This window comes from Tympanuchus pallidicinctus, unplaced genomic scaffold, assembly GCF_026119805.1.
Source record: "Tympanuchus pallidicinctus isolate F22 unplaced genomic scaffold, pur_lepc_1.0 scaffold12, whole genome shotgun sequence".
In the NCBI taxonomy this organism is placed as follows: domain Eukaryota; kingdom Metazoa; phylum Chordata; class Aves; order Galliformes; family Phasianidae; genus Tympanuchus; species Tympanuchus pallidicinctus.
The window spans coordinates 162,872-182,688 of NW_026294637.1; the positions used below are offsets into that span (position 1 = coordinate 162,872).

Below are 19,817 nucleotides of genomic sequence, written 5' to 3' on the forward strand. Positions count from 1 at the left end.
GTGGGAAGGCGGTCACTCCTTGCGCAGCCCGTCCTCACCCTAAAGCACAGTCAGTTGTGCTGAGAAGTGGCACTATGGCAAGGGAAGCTTTTAAGCACCTTCATTCAGATCCACCAGTGGAAACCTGAATGTTCCTTCGCGCGCCTCAACGCTTTCCATCCTGACAGACCTGGCAATGGTCCTTCTGGAAACAATTCCAGACTTTTCTTCTTTCCTTCACACCAGTTTGTGCTCCTCTTGCATTGTGTTGATCTCCACACTGCTGGTTTTGACAGTAATTCATTTAATGTGCTGTGCTTTCCCATTGTCTTCAAACTGTTGCTGTCTAGTTCTTTCACCAACTTGTTTTCTGACCCTAATGACTGCTTAGTTCCATTGACAGCTTTTTTTTCTCCCTTTCTCTGTCCTGTTTAGTGTTACCATAATCATTTCATTTCACACTTTGACTCTGTTTCCCTTGAGTAGCTTCATTTGAGGCATTTCCTGCTCCACATTCACGGGGTCTTAATTCAGTGCTGCCATGATTCTCATTATGTGATTTGGTGTCCTAATATTCAGAGTCACAGTCATAGGTTGGGAGGGATACCAAAACATCATCAGGTCCAACCTTTTGTGGGGAAAAGGGATGAGACAATCTATCACTCCATCTAACTGCATCCTGGAAACTTCCAGTGATGGGGATTCTACTGTATCTCTGAGGAGGCTGTTCCAATGATTGATTGCTCTCATTGTAAAAAAGTTTATTTCATTAGGACCAAAGCCCTCCCAGTGCAACTTGTAGCTGTTGCCGTTTGTCCTCTCTGCGTGGTCGTATGTGAAGACAGAGCATCTGTCCTCTCTGTGGCTGCCCTTTATGTACTGTGCATGCGGTGATGAGGACCTCTCTGAGCCTTCTCTGAAGGTGAAACAGCCTTTCTCCTGCAGCCCTCCCTCATGGGCAGGTTCTCCAGCCTTTCCCTCATCTTTCTGCACCTCCTTTAGTCCCTCTCCAGTCTCTCCAAACACTGTTTTGAACTGTGGGGACCGTACCTGGGCACAGCACTCCAGCTGTCTCCTGACAAGTGCTGAGCAGAGTAGGGTGATCATATCTATACATGTTCTGGTAGTTACACTATCCTGAAACTTCTGTAAAACCTCACGCATACAGTACTTCATGCTATCTGATAGCAGTACCTCATCATTCTCAGCTGCTGAGTCACTCTAGAAAGCTTAAATGACAGAGCTGCAGAAGGAAGGAGCAAAGATGCTCACCGTGTGGGCTGGTGTTTGGGACACAGATGTGCGATGCTTCTGTTTGCATCTCTGTGCCAGTGACCATTTCTACTGTGTGTACAGAAGAGACTGAGGTCAGCCAAGGGGCTGGGAGGCCCTGCTCCTTCCTGGGCAGGCAGTGGCTCATGCTGAGGTTGCCGATCTCCCGAGGGAAGTGGCCAAGCGCAGCCCTCTGTGCCACCTTCTCGTGGGCTGTGTCCCTCCATGGATGCAAGGATGGAGACAGACGTCCGTGCTCCTCCCATGTCCTTAATGCTTCTCTGCAGCACATCGGGGCTGGGATGCAGGCATTGCCTTGGTTGTAGGCATGGGCAGTGCTGAACTGGAGGGTGCGTGGGGCTGTCAGGAGGAATAGAAAGGTGACCCAGAGAGCAAAGTCATCACGGTAAGAAAGAGCAGAGTTTTAAACTGGTGGAGTGTGGTGACCCTATTATGTCTTCTCAATCGGAATGTGTGCTGAACCCAACACAGCTGTTTTCTTGGACAGAAAGAGGAGCTGGGATTTTCTGTGGGATTATATGTATATAAATAGAATATCCTGAGAAGAATTTTCTCAAATTTTTGAGAGAAAAGAGAGTGAAAACTGATGTATATTCTTAAAATAGCAGCAATCGCTACTATTTTAAGAAAAAGAAAAAAAAGTAACTGCTTTTATCAGTAATTTTAGCTGATATTTTGTTCAAGTAAATATTCTGTTGTAATCTAAACAACTTAGTATTTTGCTTTGAAGTTAAAATATTAGTTAAAACAGATCATTAGTAAAATGATTTTTTACATAAGTGCTGTGTCAGGTTTGGGCTCTAATTTACAGCTTGTGGGAGCTAATGGAGATTGTGAGCTGTGCTCTGTCCTTCAGCATCTGAGGAGCTGCCCAGGTTCCCTTCCTCCTGCGTGGAGATGCATTCTGGCCATAACTCACAATCTGAAGGTGGCTGTTTTCTGCGTGGCTGAGTTCCCAGAAGCAGAAGCTGCCTACTTCGCTCAGCCAGGCTGATGCTGGCAGTTTCTAGACTCCTGCTTGTCCTCTAAAGGTCAGATGAGAATGAGATATGGCTCTTTGCTTTATGTGCCATGTTTGTGGCAGTTGCTATTGCTTGCACAGGGCCAGGCACTGCAGCAGAGATGTTCTGCTTACAGCAGCTCCTTCCCTCTGCCCCCCAAAAAGGGAATGACAGTTCTTTAAAATAGAATTTTCCCAGAATCCTTTTTTTCTAGAATCCACCACAAATGCCCTACCAGGCATTCCAGTCTTCTCAGCCCACTCCTCTGTGGAGTGATTTCTTGTTAAATGTATTGAGGATTCTCCTCACGCATGCTCTGAGCATACAGGCAACAGGGTAGCTGTGTGGAGCTTTCCTCATGCTGCTCCATAACAAACTCCTGTTTGTGCTTTTGGGGCTGTGGCAGCCCACCGTTTGCCTGTTTCTGCTCACAGCTGTGGAAGCATCAAAGCCTGCACTGAGGGCTGTCTGCCCTCCCGCCTGTGACTGCTGCAGTACAGCAAGGATGCCCAGGTGAAGCAGTCAGCCTGCAGGTGAAGGAGCACTGAGCTGTGACTTTGCTGGTGTGTGTGCTGGCAGCCAAAGCGATCTTCCCGTTTATTTTTTTTTAATTCCTGAGCCCATCTGACTTGCTGGCAGAGCTTCCAAATCTCCTCCAGCCAGGACTGGTCGTGCTGGCTGTGTGCTGTTTGGTTTGCTTGCTGGAGGAAGGAGCTTCAGCAGCCGTGTGCCTGCAGGTGTAGTGCTTAGGACAGTGCTTCCAGAAAGAATGCTTGCTCTTCTCTCTGAACGATGCAGGGGTTTCCTTGCGCAGGAGTGGGTCTGTGTTGCAGTAGGTGGTAAGGAGGCGTGTTTGCACAGAGGGGAGAGGAAGCAGGATCCTGCTCAGTAATCTGTCTCTCTCCCAAGGAGATGCAGCTTGCTGCTCTTGTTTCAGTTCTGGAGCATTGTGAATGAATATATTGTTTCATTTTCTCTGAATGGACCCTATTTGGGGCTGGATTTTTTTTTATTTTTTTTTTGTGAGCACTGAAGGAGCTGCAGTTGAAGGCTTTGTAGCTGCAGATTGAGAGAGTCAGTGATCACCTCAGTGTTACGGCGCCATTTTAGAATGAAGAAATGGCAGCCTTTCAGCTCACAGTAGCTCATGTTAATTATGCAAATGCATGCACCCTGAGAACCCTCTTGTATGCTTTGACTGTCATCAAAAATGAACCTTTATTTCACAGGGCATCAGGAAGATGATGTGTCCCAAGGCTCAGCTCTTTGCTGCAAAAGGAGCTGACCCAAAGAACAATCTAGGGCCTATTGATGTTTGCTTTACAGGTGCAACCTGGCCTATTAATCCCAGATAATTCCAGGGGTGAAGGAAGTGAAGGGTGTAGGAAGATAAGAAAGGTAAAGAGGAATAAAGAATGCCCCCTGGATGTGCCAGGATTGGTGTCTATGGTCAGATGAACAGTCTATGTCCCGTTCATACCAGGGTCCTATGAGCTGCGTAACGCAGGCTGCATGCCTCCATCAGATACCTGCAGGCACTGACGAGGTCTCTTTCAGGCTAAACAGTCCCAGCTGTTTCAGCTTTCCCTGCATCAGAGGTATGCCTGTCCTTTAATCGTTTTTCTGGCCCTTATACACGGATTGTTGGGGTTTGGCTGAGTTCACCACAGCCTCCCTGGAAAGCTGCCTCCTTAGAGCTCTACCTAAAGATGAGATGAGAACCTGGGAATGCTAACCTGACCATTGGTCTCTTATGTCGTACCACCGAGTTGTAACTATCATCAACAGAATGACATCTGAGATGTGATGTTCTGAAAGGTGAAAGCAAGCAAAGCAGCAGCTCTGCAGCTATACTCGTTAGCCTTTAGGCCAGCCCGACTTTTGCTGTTCAGCAACAGGCCTTCTGGGTGCTTTCAGTCAGAGCGGCGATACACCTTACATACAAGGATCTATGTTGGCAGCACGAGGGCCTCCAGGGCTGTCACTCTGCTTCTAGGACCATCTCTTTCTTGGTCGATCTATTTGTGACATAGTGGCCTTAAAGCACAGCGCTCCAGCCTAGACTGACCTCCCTGCATGGTCCTCTTCGCTTGAGCACTAAAAGCGGGGTCAGGACCTTCATTCTCTTATGGTCTCTCTTTGCATGCATAGATGTCCCTGGATGGATAATTCATACTAGTGCCAAGGTGTTGGTGCTTGGTTTCCTGGAACAAAACCAATCTGATTCTACACCACATACATATCCTCCTTAAAAACTGGAAAAAGAAAATAGACTTTTCCTCCCTCTGCTTGAATGCAGCCTGCAGGTCCTGAAATGCCCCTTGGAAATAACTCTAGCACTTCTGCTATTGCCTAGCTGTTGCTCGTCACCTCTGGGATGTTATTGGGTAATGCATTGTGGGCAGTTCCTGCTGACTTCTGTATAAAAGGTGGCTGCCGCGTAGAAGAAGAGCTTTATGCATGCATTCTGCAGTCCTTCAGAATGAAAGTGCATTACTTCTGAGCAATAGTAAGTAATGTGATCCTTGTGCAAGAGGAGAATACCCCTTCTCTGTCTTGGAAACTTTCAGTGAGGTCATGAATGAGGCATTTATGTATGAAATTTTACTTATGATATGCAGCAAGCGCTTTGTGTGAGTAAAAGACAACTGATGCCAGGAGTCAGAAACTAGCTGAGACGGAAAACAATTTGTACATCCAAGTCTGTGACACATCCAGCGGTGAAATACAAGGGCTTCATGATTTTGTACTGAGTACAAAGTTGATGGGTAGGCTAATGATAAGAAAAGGAGTTGAGATGAAAATGGAGGTGGCTAAATTTGCAGATGACTCAGTTGCTTATATCTAGAAATGACTGTGAGGAACTTATGCAACTAAAGGGAGCAGTCGTCATGATCTCGTGTTAAAGTTACTGTCCAAAAATACAAGATTAAGCACTCTGTAATAATTAAACCTTCCCAGTTTGTTGTAATAGCACAGTTAATTGTGTCACCAGAGTGAAATTTTGATAATGCTGTACAGCTCTAACTGAAGGTCTTTATTTGGTGCAAAGCTCAAGTCAGGCTGTGTTGTGATGAAATATAATAGGGAATAATACAAAATATGCAATAATGCCACCCCTGTGAGTCTTCTGTGTCATTCTTGTTTTGATGCTTGTGCTCTTACTCTTCCTGAGGGCTGGAGCAGAAATAGAGGAGTTCTGGGAATTAGTGATGGGCGTCCAGGGAAACTCAAGTTTTAAGAAACTAATGGCAAAGCCTGGGCTGTTTCTGTCTTGGCAGGGCTATGATGGAGAGAAGTGTTCTCTGGAAATGCGTCGGCATTATGATAACTGCACTAATTAGAATGTGTCTGGATGCACAAAGTGAAGATTCATCTGAAAGAAAGATTTCAATATTAATGAAATTTACTCACAGCTTCTGGTGGAGAGGATATTTCATTTCACGTATGCAATGAGTGAGCAGGACTGGAGAGGGCTGAGCAGGGAATGGGGATCTGTGGTCGGATTGGGGTGTTGCTGTGTTTGTTCCAGGCAAGTTGAAGATGGCAGTTCTCATGAGCTTTAGGAGAATATTTTCCATACAGTAAATGTAGATGCAGGGTTCTCCCATTTGCGGTGAGATTTCCAGGCGTGCATTTCACTATAATGGAGCTCTAGTTAATCTAGTTAATGGACAATGGCAATGGCCCAGAGTGTTTTCAGTTACTGTCTGCAGTGTTGGTTGCAACACCACTGATTTCTGTTGTAGTTTTTGTAAGAAGGATGCTCCAGTCCATGTGTTTAAATCTTCTTCTGCAGGCCTGTACTGAGGGAGCAGCCAGCAAAGGGCTTTGGGACGGCTGGCCTTCCCTTGGCTGCCATGCCTGCATCCATGCAACTGTAGGTCTGAAAGGCATTCAGGAAGAAAAGGCTGTGCTGTGGCCCAGTGCAGGCGTGCTGCTCTCCTGGCCTGATCTCTTCCCATTGTCACCGGGCTGCCTCTGAGCAGCTGAGGCACAGCGTCCTTATCCTGCAGACCTCTCCAGTGCAGCCAGCTGGGCAGAGCTCAGACTTTTGCTGTCCTGATTTTCAGAGATCAGTTTCAAATTCCTGTATGTGTGGACAGTGGGCTGACAGTGGATGCTTCTCCTCTAAAAAATTGGAAGGAAAACTCTTCCACAGCCTAACTGAAATCTCCAGCACCTCTCTGTATGTGCTGTTCCAGCATCTGGCCACCCTCATGGTAGAAAAGTGTTTTCTTGTCCTCAGATGGAACAGCATGTCTCTTAATTTGTGCCTGTTTCCTCTTGTTCTGTCACGGGATACCGCTGAGAAGAGTCTGGCTTTATCTTCATTCCCTACCATCATTATTTGTAAACACTGATAATCTCCTTGCCCCTCCCCCAGCTTTTTTTTCCTAGCCTAAGCAGCATTCATGCTCTCAGCCTCTCGTATGAAAACACTTTAGTCCCTTAATCATCTTCGTGGCCCCTCACCATTTGTGCCTTCCATCTGCCACAGCTGCTGGTTCCATAGCTTGAACTCTTTCTTTCAAGTATGAAGGGGGCAGCTCCTCTATGGGGTGGGAGGATGTGAGCAGAATGCTAACAAACCCTGCTTTGTTTGCCCCTCTCAGCAGTGACAGCTCAGCTGCTTAGGCTTGAATGACAGGCATGGCAAAGAGCAGCAGTGTTTCAATGCCTGTTAGTCCTGCAGATAGCCCCTCTCCTGCAGCTGCTTTTGTCCCCCAAGGCTGCCTGCAGCCCTTGGGCTGGCATTGCCTCTGGGGCGCTTTGGTACCTGGTACTTGGAAGGATAGGATGCTCGTGTGCACACTGAGCGTGCTCTGGGCCTGAGAACCCTCCCTTTCAGGACAGCAGGCACTGATCTTTCTTACAAAAAAACAAAAACACACAAAAAAACAAACAAAACAAAAAAACTGATCAGGGCCCTGGTTATGTCAATATCTTGCCAAATCCCCATGTAATTCCCATCCTGAGTGCCTTTTTGCACTACCAGGCTCTTGGTCTTTGGCAGATTCTTGTCTGGGTGCCTGTTTGCAATTCATACATGAGAGAGACAGCAGAGCAGGAATTCCAGATCTTTTCATAGCAGCAGTTCATTTCTAGTAGTGTGGGTTTAAAGAAAACACACACATACACAAAACCTCACTAAGGGGAAAAGAAACTTACTAATGACAAGAAATTTGGTTTCAGTGCTGCACCACTCTAGTGAAGGGTGAGTTGGCAGTCACCTTCATCAGCTGGCTTTCAAAACCTTGTGGTGACTAAAGATTGGATAACATCCATAGATACCTCTCCATGGTGTATGCAATGAGGGAAAAATTTCTCACTGTGGCCTTCCGATATTTAAAGAGAGCGTATAAACAGGAGGGGGAGCAACTGTTTATGTGGGTTCATAGTGATAGAACAAGGGGGAATGGTCTCAAACTGAGACAGGGGACGTTTAGGTTGGATATTAGGAGGAAGTTTTTCACCCAGAAGGAGGTGAGGCACTGGAACAGGCTGCCCAAGGAGGCTGTGGATGCCCCATCCCTGCAGGCATTCAAGGCCTGGCTGGATGTGGCTCTGGGCAGCCTGGGCTGCTGGTTGGCGACCTGCACGTAGCAGGGGTTGGAACTGGATGAGCACTGTGGTCCTTTTCAACCCTGGCCATTCATAGATTCTATGAAAATACTTCTGTTTGGGTGAGATAATCAATCTGTGTCAGTGTGTGGAGTGCAGCTGTCTGGCACAAGCAGTGGTTTGACATATCAGGCACAGTGAACTTCAGAACACACTGGAGTTGAGTTGCAAATTATGCTAATCCATAACTAAGATTTTTTTTTTTGTTACCTGAAAAGGTTTGCTTTGGTCTGTCATACTTGTTTACTAAATTGCGTCTGGAATGTAAGTTGTATCTTTGCAATCAAAGTCATGTTGAAGTGAAATTTAAGAAGCTTAAACATTGGAATACAGTTGTTTTCTTACCAGCTTCTCTTTTCCTGTTTTATTTTTAGGCCAAAGAACCCTCCATCACCGGAGTGATACTCTGGAGACAGTGATCCTGGTAAACCCCAATGTGGACAGCATTGTGTCCGAGGTAAGAACCTGGTGCTGGGGGATTTCCTCCGTGTCAGATTCCTGGCTGATGTTTAACACAGAAGATCATGATCACATTTAGCACGACCTCAGCCACCCGGCCAATCTGCTGCAGGATGTGATGACACCAGATGTTCTGGTTTGCCAGCAAGATGTGTACTGTGAGCCAGTATTTTGGGGCAGGGATTACTGCTACACAAGGAGACACACAGGAACAGTTGGTTCCTCCTGTCCCAGCCCTGTGGGAAGGAGACGCTTCCTGGAGCAGTCAGCGCCTCTAGAATTGTTTGATGTTAATTATTTCTTGGGAGCTCGTAGAGCTTCCCAATGAACAGGGTGGAAGGTTTCTGAACCCTGAGCATTCTAGTTTGATGAGAGTCCAAATGCACCAATCTGACATGGCAATGTAATGCCAAACATTTTAACTCTGGCCTACTTTCCTAATGTGAATTACAACGTGACGCTGAGCTGCGTCAGGTGGGCAGTGGAACTGCCTTCCCTGTATAGGAAACTTACATTTTGGCTCTTTGTAAATAGCATGTTAATATCACCTGGAACTGTTTTCACTCTCTGTGTGGTTGTCCTCTCTTCTGTATGCTGAAGAATACAGATAACTTTTTAAAATGCAAATCAAACTAGTGACAGCGCTGTCTCATGGCAACAGGTCCGCTCGCTGGTGTGCGATTCATCAGCCCACAAACTACTGATCTTCTGTGGTCAGAGCTCTGACCAGGAAGGAGACTTGGTCCTGCAGACAGGGACCTTCACTTACCAGAAATTTGCTGAGATACTTTCAGACCCAGAGGTGAGTAAGCAGTAAGTTCAATCCTTCTCTAAGGAGCTTGGAAATGATATCAAACGTAGCTCTACTTATCACGCAGTACAGTCCCACCGCCTGTGTGTCAGAGATGCAGTCCTGACTTTTTAAAAAAAGCTCCAGGAAAGAAAATGAATCTGAATAGAATTCAAAGTCTCGCAGTACTAAAAGTGTGCAAACTGCTGTATGATTGTTTGCTAGCCAGTTAATGAGGATTAGTTCAGGCAATGATGTATGGCATTTAAAAGGGCATCTCAGGGTTAGAACTCATAAATAAAAAGGGAACTGTTACCTTTAACTCAAGATAGAGACAGATATCCAAAGATGAATAGAAAGAAGTAAGGAAAAAGGACAAGATGGTTCTTGCTGTTGGTTTCTTTCTGGAGGTCTTGTCAGCATGCAGCTCAGGCAGACAGGAAGCATAACACCACAGCAACATGAAGAACTTCAAAAGAGAGCAGAATGTAGCCCCATACATTTATTTGTAATGGAATATTGCATGTATCCTCAGCATTTCCTGCCTGTAAGGTGCTTGTGAAGTCTTTGGTGTTTCTGCATTAACTGGCTTCTTTTTTTTTTTTTTTTTTTTTTTTTTTTTTTTTAAGGGGCTGAATTGGTCTCAGAGCTGTATTTGATCTTTATTTATCTGTGCCTGTCTCAATAGGTCACGCAGATTCTTAGAAGCACTGATTCAGATATCAAGGCTTCCCTTACTGTGTCGTGCTTGGGAGAAGGAGACTGGAGCAATCTTGGACATCCCCGATTTCAGGATATTATTAATCTGAAACTGAACCCCGATCCAGTTCTGCCAGAAATGGATGGGGTGTCTGAGTTTGCAGAATATGTCTCTGAAACAGTTGATGTGCCATCTCCATTTGATCTTCTGGAGCCACCCACCTCAGGGGGCTTTTTGAAGCTTTCTAAGCCCTGCTGCTACATATTCCCTGGTGGAAGAGGAGATTCTGCTCTCTTTGCTGTTAATGGGTTTAACATCCTTGTGGATGGTGGCTCTGACAGGAAATCGTGTTTCTGGAAGCTGGTAAGGCACCTGGATAGGATTGATTCTATTCTTCTGACCCACATCGGTGCCGACAACCTACCTGGCATCAATGGGCTGCTGCAGAGGAAAGTTGCTGAGCAAGAGGAGGAACAGTCCCAGGGGTCTACCAACTACAGCGACTGGATGAAGAACCTCATTTCTCCTGAGCTGGGGGTGGTTTTTTTTAATGTTCCTGAAAAGCTGAAGATGCCAGAATCGTCCATGAAAGTAAAGAGGAGCATCGAAGAAGCTTGCCTGACACTGCAGTATCTCAACAGGCTTGGCATTAAATCAGAGCCCCTCTACAGGGTGGTGAGCAACACCATTGAACCTATCACGCTTTTCCACAAAATGGGAGTGGGTAGGCTGGACATGTATGTACTGAATCCTGTCAAGGACAGTAAGGAAATGCAGTTTCTAATGCAGAAATGGGCTGGTAATAGTAAAGCAAAGACTGGCATAATTCTCGCAAGTGGGAAAGAAGGTGAAATTTCCGTTCCCTATCTCACGTCCATCACAGCCCTGGTGGTGTGGCTGCCAGCCAGCCCCACAGAGAAAATTGTAAGGGTTCTGTTTCCTGGAAATGCTCCTCAAAATAAGATACTGGAAGGTCTTGAGAAACTCAAGCACCTGGATTTTCTGAGGTACCCAGTGGCTACTCAGAAAGATATCACTGCTGGAATACCTCCACCTGTGCTCAAGCAGACCAAAATTAAACAGAGAACAGACAGTAAGGAGAGTCTTAAATCTTCCCCCAAGCCATCTGTGACAAAGCAAGCTAAGAAAGAGGAGGCAGTTGAAGAGGGCATTAAAGAAGTAAAACCGGAAGTCATAAAGGATGTTAAAAGTGAGAAAAAAGTTAAAGAACACTCTGAGAAGATTCCCGAGAAACCTGTGAAGCACGAAAAGATAAAGACAGAATCAAACGATGCTCTCAAAGCTGAGAAAAGGAAAATGGCAAAAGACAAAGTTGGCAAAAAGCATCTCAAAGAGAAAGTATCCAAACTGGAGGAGAAGAAAGATAAAGAAAAGAAAGAGATTAAGAAGGAGAAAAAGGACTTTAAAAAAGATGATGGAAAGAAAGAGGAAAAGAAAGATTCAAAGAAAGAAGATAAAAAGAAAGAAACCAAACCAGAGCCCAAAAAATTGTCTAAACCAGACTTAAAACCATTTACTCCTGAGGTAAGGAAAACATTATACAAGGCAAAAGTTCCAGGCAGAATCAAAACTGAGAAGATCAAAGTCAAGCCTGAAAAAGAAATACTCAGTGATCTGAAGACGTCACCAGTGGAGAAGTTGCCAGCAGAGGTGGAGCCAGGAGAGGCTGCCATTGCTGAGCAGAGGTTAGTCCTGTCTTCACCAGAAGATCTTACAAAGGATTTTGAGGAACTGAAGCATGAGGAGAAAGGGAATTTGCAGGTGACTCAAGAAATGTCTGATATTGAAATAAGTGATAAATTTAGGAGAGCACTTGAAACAGAGATGAAAGAGCCTGCAGATGTGACGGATCCAAATCAACTTGCAGTGGATCTGATTTTGAGAACAAACATTCCTGATCAGGGACCAACTACTACTGACAGGGAAAAAGAATCACCAGCAGAGGAAAAAGCAGTTCATCATCTAGAACCAAAAGCAGGTCGAGCTGAAGAAACAGAGGATGAAGAAAGAACAGTAGATGAGGATCTTGAGATGAGATACAGTGAGAGAGAAGCTGAGCAGTACAAGGAAGTTCAGCTGCTGCTGGACAGAGAACAGGTACCATCACACACAGCTCTCACAGCAAAAGGTGCTCTGTCACCTGCATTCAGAGAGGAAGACAGGGAGGAGGAGGAGAAAATCTCCTTGGACAGAAAACAGAGGGAAGCAGAAACAAAGACCTGCGAAGAGTATAACGAGGGGACAGAAGCACGGGAGAAGGCTGAGAAGGAAAAGAGAGAGGTTATGTTAGAAAAGGCAGAACAGGAAGAAAAGGAAGAAAAGTACATGAAGGCAGAACAGAAAGTGGAAAAGACGAAAGATTTCTACGAGCTAAATCAGGATGAGGGGGAGGAGAAATTGTTGACCACTGAAGAAAAGGAAAAAGAAGGTAGTGACATGGGTGAGAAAAGCAAGTTACTTGGAAAGGAGGTAACAAAGGAGGAGTCATTTCTGAGCAGTCTGCCAGTCCCTGCAGCAGCAGCAGTGGAACATGTTTCATACATCCAAGACGAAACTATCCCAGGCTACTCAGAAACAGAGCAGACCATTTCTGATGAAGAAATACATGATGAACAGGAAGAGAGGATCCCGCACTTGAAGTATGACGTCAATGCATATGACATTTCTGTTCCTGACCACCCTGGCTCTTTTGAAGCAGTGCACGGAATACAGGCTGTGCCTGCTGCAGACCTTGCAGCCAAAGGCTATGCTGGCCAGGAGTCTGAAATCTTGGCGTACCCTACAAACATAGTGGCAGCACCTCTAGCTGAGGAGGAACATATATCTTCTGCTACCTCCATTACAGAGTGTGATAAGCTTTCATCTTTTGCAACTTCAGTAGCAGAAGATCAATCAGTTGCATCTATAACAGCACCACAGACAGAAGAAACTGGGAAAAGCTCTTTACTTCTGGACACAGTAAACAGCATGCCTTCTTCTCGGACTGAAGCAACCCAAGGTGTCGACTATGTGCCCTCCGCTGGCACAATCTCTCCCACATCATCTTTGGAGGAAGACAAATGCTTTAAATCTCCGCTTCCTGAAGATTTCCATGCACTAGCAGAAGGAGAGAGAAAACTGGAAGCTCAAAAAAAGGATCTTCCTGAAGAGGCAGAAGATGAAGAGGAAGAAGATGGGACTCCAAATATTGAAATGCCTGAGAAACTCAGAGGGCATTACAGTGCCCCATTGTTTACTCATGAAGAATGCCCGGATAATGTGTTAATGAATGTCCCCACAGAAGTGATGCAAACTTCAGGCCTGCCGTTGTCTGCTGAAGAAACACCGTTCTCCCAGGTTGACTCTGCAGAGGCTGAAGAGCGATGCATGAGCCCTGATGACAGTACAGTCAAAATGGCATCTCCTACCCAGTCCGGCCCCACCAGTGCAGGACACACACCTTTCCACCAATCTCCAGTGGAGGAAAAACTAGAAACAGTAGATTCAGAGCTATTTGAAAAGCAAGCGGATGCTACTGCTGAGAAGTCAGAAGGCCAGACTTCTGTCGTGGTGAAAGGAGCCAAGGATGAACCTCTCAGAGATGATGAGGTGTCTGCAGCCAAGTGCAAATATGAAAAAGACGCACCGGGACCTGAGCAGCACAAGCTGGACTCAGACAGTGATGTGCCACTGTCTCCTGGGGAGGAGGTGCAGGAAGCACCCATGGGGAAGGAGGAGCTGCCCTGGCTGTCCTACCACAAGCAGGACACAGTGGTGATAGGGGAGGAGGAGGAGCTGCCTGTACTGCCCCATCCCAAGATGGATGTGTTTCTGGAGCCAGGAAAAGAGCTGGAAACCAAATCTGTGGCAGAAGGTTTAATGGGTTTTTCTAAACGTTTGACCGTTGAACCTTTCTCTGCCACAGGAACATCTGTAGGAAGTATGGATTCTCCACAGTTCACACACCAAACCAAGTCTGAAAGTGACGAAACCTCACGATTTTCTCCAGAGGATCCCAAATTGGCTTCTTTTACAGAAGAGAATCTTGGAAAAGCAAAATCCCCAGAGATTTCTATGAAGGAGGTGGCTGCTGCAGAAGGAAAACTGCTCTGTTTTGCAGAAGACGCCTCAGAAGAAGAAAAGTCCTCCCAGGTTTCAGTTAAAGACATTTCTCCAGAAGAGACCAAATCTATTTCTCTCACTGAGAGTCCCAGCAAGGAAATCTCTTCAGACCTTTTTGTTAAGGGAATTTCTCCAGAAGACATCAAATCTCTTGGTTTCGCAGAGGACAGACCTGTGAAAGAGAAGATGGTGTTTGACTTGACTGACAAATTCCCTTCAGAGGCTGTGAAACCCATGGATTTTACAGAGCAGAGCCCAGATGTGGATGAAAAATCACCAGAAGTTTCTACCAAAGGACTCATAAAAGAAGCACCAAAATCTTTTCCTTGTCCCGAAAGGACCCCAGTGAGAGACGCATCAGCCAGAGACACTTCCAGTGAAGAAATGTCTCCAGATGATAGCAGTTTGTTTTCTCTAACTGGAGAAGGCACATCTGGGGGAAGAACTTCAGGCTTGTTTTCTCAGGAAGTATCTCCAGATGCCAAGAGCTCACACTTCATAGAACCTGGCCCAACTGAGGGTAAGACGTCATCACGCGTTTCTACTGAGGATGTTAAATTTTGCAGGATGAAGGAAGGCAGAGAAGAAAAATCTCCAGAAATGGAAGACTTCTACATGAAAGATGTAAGCAATGAGAAGAAAGTATGGTTTCCAGAAGAAGTGGAGGAGCTTCCTGTTCAGGGAAGGCGGCAGAGGTACGATAAGGAGAGAGAGAGCACATTCTTGGATGAGGCACCAGGATATGAAACAAAATCCCTTTCTAAAATGGGAGAAGAGGAGATTCTGTCTCCTGTAGAGCCTGACAGTCTCACCTGGAGAAGAGCAGAAAGGGAAATGTGGGGCTCTAAATATGAGTATCTTCAGGAAGGAAAAGACACTGGAAGAGCAGGGCAGTTACCCAGCGAGGAGCATGAGGTTCTCCACCATGCCAAAGACAAACCTGTGCTAATGCAAGCAGAAGCAGAACGTTTAAATGTGGAATCGTGTGGTTACAAAGAAGAGACACTGAAGAGTACCAAACCTACAGCGGAAACAAAGGATGTGAAAATAGCTCCTGTTGACATCTCTTTCCCAGACAGTTCTCATCTGTCTTCTCAGTATGTCTCTGGTGAGGAAAGTCAGGGCAAAGTGTTAACTGGAGGCAAAGAAAGGCAAGATCTGTTGCTGACATCTAAACAAGATTACTCCTATTTAGATGATGAGGAGAAAGCTGTCCTAGATATCTATGCAAAGTCACTAGACCAAGCACTGACAGCATCTCCCCTGGTGAGAGCAACTAGCCCTCAGGAAAAGAAGGCTGGCACAACACCAGAAACAGAGAGGCCTTATAAAGTAGATCAGTGTGAGGCACCTCTACAGGAGGAAATCCCATCGAAGCCTGCAGAGAAAAAAACAGGTGTCAGTGGTTTATATCAGGAAATAGATAGAAAGCAAGAGGATGGGTACAAATCCGTCGAGGCTCTCTATGACTCTACTGGAAGCAAAGAGCAGATGGCAGCAGCATCTGCTTTGTTGCAGTCAACAAGACAGGCATATGAATACGTAGCAACATCCACAGAAGACAGTGCTGCAGTGTCAGGGCAGTATGCACACTCCTCTCTTGGACAAGTGCCTCCTCAAAAAAGTAGTGCTGCAAGCCCAGTAGCATATCTTCCAGAGTCCCATTCCAGGAGCCCCCTGGACTCTCCTTCCCAAGAGGAAGAGGTCTGCAGATCCAGAAGTGATGACAGTTCTATGAGACAAGAGCAAGAAGAAAGAGAACCAACTCCCTACCCTGATGAAAAAAGTTTCAAGTATGCTGACATCTATGAGAAGATAATTGTATCTGGAGTTGGACTCTCCTCTTTCACGTCTGAGAGTGCAGACATTCCAGGTCACGCTGACAAGGTGCCAACAACAGCACCAAGCTTTCAAAAAGATCAAAGCTTTCACGTCTCTGCAAAGGAAGAAGAATCCTGCCTTTATACCTCTGCTGAGAAGGAGTTGTCATCTCCAGTATCCCCTAAAGATAAAGCAGATGCAGCCTTTGAGTATGCAGACATCCACGAAAAGTACCTGCCCTTGTCTGAAACAGGTAAACCTAGGCTGCCCGAAGAGCAGGAAGAACTGAAGGTGTCCTGCGCTTTGCCAGGAGAACGGGGCTCTGAATGTCACCCATCGTCTGCAGCCACAGCATTTGTTTCTCCCACAGACACATTTTATCAAGAAAAATCAGCAGCCCATACTGATGCTGCTTGTCCAGATAAGAACATCATTTTGTCTAGCCAGAAACAGATACCTCTACCCCTGAAATCCAAAGGCCAAAATCTGAAAGATGTATACTATGAGAAAGCAGGTCAAGAGGAAGAAAACACGAGCGACTCAGAGTTAGAAAAAGGTGCTAATGAGAGATCTGAAAAGGAGTTCAAACTCCACAGCCCTGACCAAGCTGCCGGCACAGTCTACGCACACATCTCAGCGGAGGAGGAGCTCTGTGTGTCAGAACTGCTTCTGCAAAGCAAGCGTGAGGACTCCATTTCACCCACTTCTACTGCCTCGTCACCTTCCGAGCCATTGTGGAAAGAGGATTATGGCATTAGGAAAACTACACCAGCCACCGTTCTGGGGGCGCGTGTTGCTGGCTACAGTGACCTGCCAGACGTTGGCAGAGATGAGCAGGCTTCAGAAATGTGCCATTTAAGTCAAGATTCTTTGCAAAAGAAAGAGGATACTGGAAAATCCACAGAGGAATCACATTTCTGTGTAACAGATTATCCAAGTACAGAGGTGGTCTTGGAGTGCTATGAGCAAGCCACGTATTTGAAGTCTGCTTCTGAAAAGCAGAAAGAAGAATGCAAAAAGGTCCCAGCAGGAGAGGGCAGAGTGATGGCTTTCTCTTCTGGATTTGAATGCTCGCCACTAGGGAAGAGCGAAACATCTAGTGTGTTCAGACACGAGCAAACCTCAGCAAGTCATTCAGGGGATAGTTTTCTTCCTTTAAAGGTTCCCTGTGCTTTGTCCTCAGGCCAGGAGAAGAAAGATGAGTACTTGGAGGTTTCTGAGAAGGTCAGTAGCCATAGCTCATCTTTAACTAAGTTCTCACTGCTGAGTCCATATGAAGAGGATAAACTGTTCTCCAAAGCTGTGGAGAAAGAGTCCGTGCCCAAAGAGCAGCTGAAAGATGACTCTTCCAGCCTGTCAGAGGAACCATCGTCTGAAGCAACAACTCCTGTAATACCAACTACAGCAGAAAGTTTTTACTCCCATATGCTTTCTGCATACTCAAGTGCCGGAGCAGAACCAACTACCAGGAGTCTTTGGGATGCACCTCTACAGATTCCAGACAGTGCTGCTAATACCCATGCAGCTGAAACCAAAGACTTTGTGTTAGCTGAAGAATACGGTTCTGCACTCAGTAGTAGCATGGGTGGCAGTACTTTGCCATGCAGGAAAGAGTACCAAAGTTCACAGCCCGCATCGTTCTCTGCAGAGGAAAAACAGCAACCCTGTGTAACTAGTCCTGAGCAGAAGGCACCATTTACAGGGCAGCCGATGACACTGACATCCCTCCCTGATGTATTGGCATCATTTCCTCATCATCAGCATGACGATAAAACCACAGCCAATGGTCCGACAGAGGTGAGCACCAGTCTGCAAGCTTTCCAAAGCACGTACCATTCAGCAGAGGCAAAAGATGACAAAACGTGCCCTGATTCTGACAGCAGTTTTTCTCCATGCACAGGCAAAGAGGACACAGAGAGACAGAGCCGTCCTTCCTCTCTGATGTCCCCCGAACACAGTTTCCAGCCCTTTTTCCCAGATGTGCAGAGGGGTGGAAGAACAGAAGACCATGGAGATGCTTCCCATGAGATGGAGACACGTTTAGGAGGCAGTTTTGACTGCGGACAGAAAATTTCCTCACGTGAATACAAGCAGAGGAAGGGAGAACTGTCGCCCTCATTCATTAACCCGAGCCCTCATGAGCTCTCTGAAGACAGTGACCTCTCACAGGAGGAAGGCCACACTTCAGTGCAAGGAAGACCACCCCACACTAGTAGTAGCCCTGCACAAACAGCCGCAGTGGAGGAGACCCCTCCGACATCAGTGAGTGATTCTGGAACTTCCCAGTCAGACTCCGATGTCCCTCCTGAGACAGAAGAATGTCCATCTATCACAGCGGATGCCAACATGGACTCAGATGAAGATGCTGATTTCCTCCCAGTGGACAAAGCTGTTGGGAGCGCTCACCATGTCAGTTCTAGGTCCAGCCATGATCCTCAGCCTGTTCCAATGGTAGATCCCCATCCTCATCCACCTCACCCCGATGTCTGCATGGTAGACCCTGATATGTTAGTGAATGAGCAAAGCATGAGTAGAACTGATAAAATTTCAAAGAAAGACTTGAAAGAAAAGAGCAAGAGTGTGAGAAAGCCTTTGAGCAAACCCAAATCTTCCTCTCCTGCTCGTAAATTAGATGTGAAAGGGAAACGATCGCCCACTCCTGTGAAACAGCCATCAGACAAATCTCCAAAATCTGCCACTGCCAAAAAAGAAAGAGATGGAGGAGAGAAGCCCAAACCACGTGGTGTGCTGGTGCAGCCTCCTCACACAGAGGATGAGTTAGCCCGGAGCAGTCACAGCAACCCTGGCAAGAGCCTCGTTAATGGCATCAAATCAAATCCTGGTAAGAGATTCTTCCCTAAATGTCCATTTTCTTTTCAGGTTCAGAGCTGAGAAACCGCAGCAAGTTAAATGTAGCAAAGCAAAGAACAGGACTTCTTAGGCATAAGAAATCAAAGCAGTGAGAAAAGATGTGGTCACACAACTCACACAAAAATCCTGGAGCCTTGAGGTAAACTCTGACTCTCTGTAGAGCTGAATCCAGCCACCTCTTCAGAGAGTCCTGGGAAACTTAATTCAGAGCCCAGTTCTGGGTGATAAGTACCGCTGCATCGTCTCTGTTTCTGAGCTGAGAGCCCGCAGTGCCAGGCTCTGTGCAAAGCACAGGCCACGTGGAAATCATCTGCCCCAGATCCTTGATACTGAGTGCAAGATGAGCCAGCAGGAGGGCAGTGCCTGGGAGGACGGAGAAAATGAAAACACTGCTGATGTGCTGTGGTCTCAGCAGATGATCGCTGTAGGCACTCTGGCAAAGAGAGGGTGTAGGAGAAGCAGAGGAAGGGCTGCCGGGGCTTTAGCAGGCACCTCCTCTTGAGTAAGAGCAGCCAAAGAGGAAGACCTGAAAAGAAAGCCCATACGTGTGTGTTGAAAATGTATCTCAGGTGAGAGAAACTTGTGTCACTGACAGATGGCATCACTGACAGCAAGGGGGTGGACAGGCCAAGCGACTGATATAAGAGGGGTGGCCAGCAGGGACAGGGAGGTGGTTGTCCCCCTCTACTCCGCTCTTGTGAGGCCCCATCTCGAGTACTGTGTCCAGTTTTGGAGCCCCCAGTACAGGAAAAACAGAGAGCTGCTGGAGAGCACCTCCCCTATGAAGACAAGCTGAGGGAGCTGGGCTTGTTCAGCCCGGAGAAGAGAAAGCTGTGGGGTGACCTCATTGCAGCCTATCAATACCTGAAGGGAGCCTACAGACAGGAGGGGAGTCCTAGTTGCCCAACTCTAAACTTGGGATGAGGAATAGAGACCAGGGGTTGTGATGGGTGGGGATTTGTTTGTGCTGCAGCACAAGGAGATGTACAGGATGGTGTTGGCAGCTTTATGCTCACAGAGTGAAGTGTCCAGAATAGAGAGCAGAAGACAGAGGCCTTTGCGACTCCACAGAAGGGGCAGTCCTTCCATGGGTTGTATCTATATATGCATATATACTGCTGAGTACAATAACATCTTTCATCTCATAAACATAAAA

General features: G+C 46.4%; 1 protein-coding gene across 5 annotated transcripts in view; it reads left to right on the top strand.

Moving 5' to 3' along the window:
* Nucleotides 1-19,817, top strand: part of MAP1A (microtubule associated protein 1A) — a 55,595-nt gene that overhangs the window by 30,682 nt on the left and 5,096 nt on the right. For 4 of the 5 annotated variants that reach the window (XM_052672378.1, XM_052672377.1, XM_052672379.1 and 1 more), the window contains 3 exons: nt 8,273-8,355; nt 9,019-9,159; nt 9,836-18,632. In XM_052672378.1, coding sequence (XP_052528338.1) covers nt 8,273-8,355; nt 9,019-9,159; nt 9,836-18,632 — 9,021 coding nt within the window. Of the gene's footprint in view, nt 1-8,272; nt 8,356-9,018; nt 9,160-9,835; nt 18,633-19,817 lie in introns of those variants that run through there. The other variant, XM_052672381.1, reaches the window with a different exon arrangement.